The 7,688-nt window shown below is 38.1% G+C and overlaps 1 protein-coding gene across 2 annotated transcripts; it reads left to right on the forward strand.

Moving 5' to 3' along the window:
- Window positions 1–218: 218 nt before the first annotated feature.
- LOC103024747 (zinc finger protein 658B-like) lies at window positions 219–6,468 on the forward strand. Of its 2 annotated transcripts, none has more exons than XM_022676510.2 (2): window positions 219–313; window positions 2,502–6,468. In XM_022676510.2, the coding sequence occupies exon 2, from the start codon at window positions 2,667–2,669 to the stop codon at window positions 4,485–4,487; it is 1,821 nt and encodes a 606-aa protein (XP_022532231.2). In that variant the 5' UTR covers window positions 219–313; window positions 2,502–2,666; the 3' UTR covers window positions 4,488–6,468. The 2 variants fall into 2 exon arrangements, with proteins under 2 accessions (XP_022532231.2, XP_022532232.2); XM_022676511.2 differs by lacking the exon at window positions 219–313 and adding an exon at window positions 320–421.
- Window positions 6,469–7,688: the final 1,220 nt, after the last annotated feature.

A 7,688-nucleotide genomic window follows, 5' to 3' on the forward strand; every position in this document is an offset into this window, starting at 1 on the left:
TTGTGATATTATACAGACAAAAACTTCACACATAATCTAGTTATATTTTATAAATAGCTTTAACAGCAGTGTTTTACTTAAAAGCTAGGGTTAGTCTAGTGATGAAACCTGGCGTTGCAGAGGCGTGGAAAGCTCACTGCTAGCTTTTCAGATATGCCTGGATGCCTTCCTGCCTCAGTATCCTCCCTAAGAAGGCAGCGCGTCGCACGTTTCGGACAAACCCCGTCTGCGAACCGCCATACTGGTGCAGGAAAGACTGGGGTGTGCACAAACAACGCGGATTCTGTACTTTTTACTGGATAAGCGTCAGAATGTGGGTATATTCCAGTATATTTTATTGTTTCAAAGCTTTCTGATCCTGCTGGGTGTGCAAAAACAGGTTCTGAATCCAGTTAACTGCTTTTAATCTAGGGTCAGAGGGGTGAGTGTCAGCGTTATACTTAAACCATACCTGTCAAGTTTTAGATTTAAAAATAAGGGATATTTTACTCTGTCCGCTTAAAGCCGTCCCACCAGCCCAACGAAGGTAAGGTATCCCTTACATTTTAAGACACGTTTACAAAAAATCTAAAATAACCACATGTGAACCACTTACACACTACAAATAGATGATCAGAATCTGAAATGTTGTGGACATTCCTGCATATGGCATTCTTTTAATACAGCCAAATTAAAAACCTCTTTCTATATATTTTTTTAAAAGTTAAGATTTCATGTCTTTTTGGTATAAATGCACTCTTTTATATGATATATTTTTTATTTATTTAATGGATTTAAAATTGAACAAAGGGTGCACAAATTCTGCAAAATGAATCTTTTGATCACTCCACCCCTGATCAGTTTAGTTAATTTCGGTCCTCGCCACATTTCTAGTTAAACTGAGTCACAAGCTGTAATTATTTTATTTTAAAAGGTTTAATCTGTGTGTTTTATTTCGGAGACGAGTATTTTTAAGCAGCTATCAGAAAAATCTCATCACAGTTTACATGATTAGCCTACCGTTACCTTTCTTTTAGAAAAATCGCTGCATATACAGATATTTTTTAACGTCAGCTGCTCCGACTAGCTGCCTGAACTCACAGCGACGGGGGGCTTCCCCACCCTCCTTTGCAAGCTGATTGGCTGTTTCTCCTGAAAGGCGGGACTTTCTCCTTGAACCGCCTCCACGATTGGTTAAGAGACACAGAGCGGTCAGTGCCCTGTCTCCTCAATAATATATATATATTTAATTGTAATATAATACGGGAAATTTACGGGAAAATACTAATACGGGAGGACGGCGGGAAAGAGGAGTAAAATACGGTAGTTTCCCGACCAAAACGGGAGACTTGACAGGTATGACTTAAACTAGTGTATTAATGTGGTGAAAAATAATACTGAAATAATTAGCTAACGTAGTCATTGTCATTCACGTGTGTTTACAACGTTGGTTACTGTGAGCCAGTAGAAATACTAGAAACGTACTTATTTTAAAAGTCTTTTAAGGAGAATTTAAAGCAATGAATCTGGAGAAACAAGAATAAAGTAAGCTTTAGAATAATTATCATCTGTTAATAACGGTGATAAATACAACTTGATTACAACTATCTGAAATGCAATTTCTTCTGCATCCTGCCTCATAAAATTACCTGGATATTACAAGTATTATCTTATTTGCAGCACAAGTGTTTACACCTGTGAACACCTCTGAAACTAGGCTTTAAAACCCACAGACTTTTATTTCTTTTCAGCTAAAGGACCAAAACAACAGTAAAAGGGAAACTGCTGTAATCAATGTAATATTCACTATACTATATGTAAAAAAAAAACTGGATACGTATGTATATACACTGTCTTAGCCCAATCCCGATGGGATTCGTTTCTCAGGGGGTTCTGGGGTGTCCTATGTGATTTTATTCCTGTTCGGAACGACTATGTACGGGTTTTTCTCAGACGTCCTTTAAGAAAATTACAGGCTGAATTATCTACTGTTTTTCGCAGAACTCCGTGGTCCTCCGGTCATTTCAGTCCCATCCGGACTGAGTTTTTTTTTTACCTCGCATTTAATATAAATAGCTTTTGTCCACTGCCACGCATTGTAATTACACTTTCGGCGCACGTTTCCATGGAGATCCACGTAAACACAACACAACAGCGAGTGGAAATGGAGGAGCTACTGAACATGATGTCGCGTGACAGAGAAAGCCAAAAAAACTTACTGGTCTGGATTTTTTCAGTTGCATTCCCAGTGCAAAAGTAGAAGATCTGCTCCAGTAATGGCCTATCAAAATCATTTAAATACTACTTTTTATAAAAAGATACATTTAGCATTGAGCCAAATTGACTTCAGTCTGTTGACCCAGCCCTACAAAACAGTTGCAGTAAATCATATGGCCCCTTGGGTAAAATAATTTCTCACCCCTGATATAGCATAACTGACTTAAATAAGTCTCAGTAGATATACGACCTGCTTTTTTTGCACTTCACTTTTTCACTTATTTTCTTCTCTTTGTCTATTCCAGAATAAATGCCATCCTGTTCCAAGTCTTCTCCTGCTCCTAGTGCCGGCGTTCCCATCTGTCTGAAGATATCACAAAATCAATGTTAAGCTGCTGAAAGTGCTTAAGCACAAGGCATCCAGAAGAATCTCCAGTTCCTTTAAAACGAATTAGCTATATCTCGAACAAATGGAGAAAAGTGAAGGCAAGGAGAAAACTCACCACTGTTTAGACTGCAAAAAGAGTTTTGATCAACTGCGTAATCTCAAAATACACCAGCGCATTCACACAGGTGAGAAACCATATCAATGCTCAGACTGTGGGAAGAGTTTTAATCAAGTAAGTTCTCTCAATGCACACCGGTACGTTCACACAGGTGAGAAACCGTATCACTGCTCAGAGTGTGGGAAGAGCTTCGTTCAACTGGGAGCTCTCAAACTACACCTGCGCATTCACACCGGAGAGAAACCACATCAGTGCTCAGACTGTGGGAGGAGTTTCACTCAAATGGGAGCTCTCAAACTACACCAGCGCATTCACACCGGAGAGAGACCATATAAATGCTCAGACTGTGGAAAGAGTTATATTCAAAAGAGTACTCTGAAAACACACCAGAGGGTTCACACTGGAGAGAAACCGTATCACTGCTTAGACTGTGGGAAGAGTTTTAATCGACAGAGTCATTTCAACATACACCAGCGCATTCACACAGGAGAGAAACGGCATCACTGTTCAGACTGTGGGAAGAGATTTAATGACCTAAGTACTCTCCAGATCCACCAGCGCAGTCACACAGGAGTGAAACCGTATAACTGCTCTGAGTGTGGGAAAAATTTTATTCGACTGGGAACTCTTAAGCTACATCAGCGCATTCACACAGGAGAGAAACCGCATCAGTGCTTAGAGTGTGGGAAGAGTTTTAGTCGGCTGGATACCTATAGAGTACACCAGCGCACTCATACCGGAGAGAAACCGTATCACTGCTTAAAGTGTGATAAGAGTTTTAGTCGTAAGGGTGATCTCACAGCACATCAGCACATTCACACCGGAGAGAGACCATATAAATGCTCAGACTGTGGGAAGAGTTATATTCAAAAGAGTACTCTGAAAACACACCAGAGGGTTCACACTGGAGAGAAACCGTATCACTGCTCTGAGTGTGGGAAGAGTTTTAATCGACAGAGTCATTTCAACATACACCAGCTCATTCACACACGAGAGGAACAGCATCACTGCTTAGAGTGTGGGAAGAGTTTTAATGACCCAAGTACTCTCCAGATCCACCAGCGCATTCACACACGAGAGGAACAGCATCACTGTTCAGACTGTGGGAAGAGTTTTAATGACCCAAGTACTCTTCAGATCCACCAGCGCATTCACACAGGAGAGGAACAGCATCACTGCTCAGACTGTGGGAAGAGTTTTAATGACCTAAGTACTCTCCAGATCCACCAGCGCATTCACACAGGAGAGGAACAGCATCACTGTTCAGACTGTGGGAATAGTTTTAATGACCTAAGTACTCTCCAGATCCACCAGCGCAGTCACACAGGAGTGAAATCGTATAACTGCTCAGAATGTGGGAAAAATTTTGTTCGACTGGGAACTCTTAAACTACATCAGCGCATTCACACAGGAGAGAAACCGTATCACTGCTTAGAGTGTGGAAAGAGTTTTAATCAGCTGGATACCTATAGAGTACACCAGCGCACTCATACCGGAGAGAAACCGTATCACTGCTTAGAGTGTGATAAGAGTTTTAGTCGACAGGGTGATCTCACAGCACACCAGCGCATTCACACCGGAGAAAAGCCGTACAGCTGTTCCGGGTGTGGGAGGAGTTTTACTCAACGGGGAACTCTCCAGCTACACAAGCGCATTCACACTGGGGAGAAACCGTATCACTGCTCTGAGTGTGGGAAGAGATTCAGACATTTATATACACTTAAGAAACACAAATGCACTAAAAGCGAGCCCCAACATATGCAGTCAGACTCATTCAACCACTGAGGAACTTTATGAGGGGGAAAAACTTGGTTTAAAGGCTTGGTTTTCTGAGGCTTATTTATAAAACAATGTAAAGAGTTGCTTTCTGAATACTAGGTCCAGCCAACGAACCGTACTTGGACACCATCGTTCCAGACCAGATCCTCAAGTAGAGTGATGGGGAAAGTTGAAGAAGTCATCCAAACTCTTTATTATTGTTTACTAACATATTGTTTGTATCCCAGGTGGTAGCTTAGGTATTGCTAAGTGGTTGCAGTGCTACTCCGTGTTCAAAGTTGAGTGTTACTAATATATTATTATCATTATTACATTATTACTATTTATATCAATGGGGAAAGGGGGGTTATTACAATATTCAGCTTACTTTTCTTTTCAGATTGTTAGTGATAAGAACTATAATGGATGCATAGTGTGTCTACAAGTAATTTTAATATACTTCATATCATCCAGTCATGGTGCAGCATGGATTCCAGACGCTGGTCTGAATCTTTGACTTTGAATGAGCTGAGGAGGCAGCTGACCGAATGACCGAATGAAAAAAAAATCATGTGAAGCAAAAACACTACTTTTACCTGGGAGAGGGTCAAGCTATGATGTTAAGGAAAGAGTAACCACATAATATTAGTAACATCTTTATTATTTATACAAAGAGCATGAGATGATTTATGACTTTAAAGACTGGTGCCAGAATATAGAGAGCCTACGTAAAGAAACATACAAAAAAGTACAGAACAAAAGAAAATAAGCTAACAAAAATAAATACATTGCACATATAAATACACTAAAGAAACAGCACAGATTACATGAAATGGGGTTTACTTTAATTGTGCCATGCAGTTTGGAAGAAAGAACCCTGCTTAATATAGAAAAGCAGGAGGAAAATAATGAAAATGTAGAAATCATTGCATTTAATACATGAATACAGTTAAACATTTTGGGAACATTACCTACCTTTTATTATGAAGACAAGAAAAATGATTGTTTTAAAATTGTATTTTTTATTTAGTATTTACTTTTTTATATTTATATAAAACTAACAAAAACATTCTCATATTTAGTGTATTTGTTTTGGCACAAAACACAATTACTAGTGCATCTCAGAAAAACAGAATATCATGAGAAATTTGCTATCTTAATTCAAAAAGTCAAATTTTATTTACACTACATGTAAAGTGACATATTCCAAACTGTTTTTGTTTTTACTTGGCTAAAAGCTTCTGAAATACAGGAATACAAAATGCTAACATTAACCCAGTTTACTGGAATATTTAAAACTTTAAAAAATAAAAAAGTGTTAAATGTGCCACTTTAAACGTAATTAATACAGAAGATGACTGTTTACTAAAACACAAATATTTTTTTCCATGATTTTCTAATCTTTTGAAATGCACTAGTAAACAGGACTAATTATGCCGTATCTTAATCACGTATGTATTGAAAAAGGTTTTTTTTTATCTTTGTTGAAAATATGTTAGATATCCTCAGTCAAACCTTGATGTACTGTTAACAAATATTAAACGTATATAATAAAATAAACACTGGTTATATTACCTTTAATTCTCTCTTAGTTATCTGTTACATTAGTTAGTAGTTAATTAGACAAACAGCAGCTCTAATACATCTCCTTTATTTAATGAGAGCATTCACTACTTACCTGTCTGGTAGGCATTTAGAGCTAGTTAACACCCTGAGAGGCATATAGTTTCTGTAATATATAATGTATATCCATGTCGACACTAATCTCGTGAGACATGCCACTTGTAGCAGCCTGAGTTTGGAGAAGCACAGGTTATTTTATTATTATTATTATTATTATTATTTTAATATGGGAAATTTACGGACGACAGGAAAGAGGGGTAAAATACCGTTTCCCGGTCAAAACGGGAGACGTGACAGGTATGGTAGTGATCAGCTTCCACACAGTTTGCCTGTATTTATTACTGTATTATGAGGCGCACTATTAATAAACGTCTATTTCCTGGTCTATTTTCATACACAAGGTGCACCGAATTATTAAGCGCATTATGCGACACTTTAAGGAACAGGGGTATCACAATGTTTTTCCTGGGTGGCTGGAAAAGGCAAACTAGCGCTGGATGTTAATCTACACAGATTTCTCTCATGAAAACTGCTTATTTAGGTGAGTAAAGCCCTTCCATTTATTTACAGTAAGCTTAGATTTCCAGATTTCCACTAAGGCTGGGTGCAGCAGCATTAGCAACTAATGTGTCCGTCACGCATTTGAAGCAAATGGCATAACAACTGTGAGTGTATGACTTAGTATTTCGTTCATAAGGAATTTATTATCAGTATTGCTATTTATCTTAAAGTCATTAACAATATTGTAACAGTGTTTTATTGGTTATTTTATAACAGTTTTATATCCCAGTCAAGAACATTTAATACTAACATATTTAGCAAAAAAAAAAAGATTTTTCTGTTCTTTCCCCTCCTGAACTCTCTTGTTTCATCTTTAACATATTTTAACATGTCTTGTGGTTTCTCTCTCTCTCTTTATTCTTTTTACACAGTCCTCCCTTACGTCGTTGTTCTTCTGGTTCTAATTGTTGTTGACTTAACATCCACGGATTTGGCGAGAAAAACGCAAACCTGGCAACTCTGGTGACTAGTCTGTGAATAATAAATCTGTGTCTTTAGATGTGAGAAGGTGTCAGAGGCTGTGACCGAAATGGGTGCCTGTTTACAATTTAGGGCTCTATTGAGTACGTCGGCTAAATAGTGTTTCCTTATACAGCGCAACACTAATGAGGGAGTAGGGAGCCATTGCGGTCACAGCCACAGTTAAGTCTATTAAAAGTCTTTTCAGCGTCTTTTCGAAGTCGTGTAGTGTATGGTTAGCATAAGACACAAACACCAAATGGTGGGTTTTTAATAGTCTTTTATTTGTGTTGTACCTTTTAAAGCTGCAAAACAAACCAAAAAAAGTTACATCTGTTATATGGACATTGAAATAGTGTGTACAGTTCCTTAAGTCACTACAGAGTCGACTATAAGAAATGCTTAACAACAGTCTAGCGACAACTGGGAGATAGCAGTTTTCTCTTTGGTGGGGTGAAAAGGGAATGGAAAGCATGTTTTCATGCGCAATAACTTAATTTACAATCCTTATTTACAAGTGGTACTGAGAGATTTGGGTAACATGTATCACTATTGTGGTTATGTGTATGTGAAAAAAGCACAGAA

The sequence above is a fragment of the Astyanax mexicanus genome, chromosome 17, assembly GCF_023375975.1.
Source record: "Astyanax mexicanus isolate ESR-SI-001 chromosome 17, AstMex3_surface, whole genome shotgun sequence".
In the NCBI taxonomy this organism is placed as follows: domain Eukaryota; kingdom Metazoa; phylum Chordata; class Actinopteri; order Characiformes; family Acestrorhamphidae; genus Astyanax; species Astyanax mexicanus.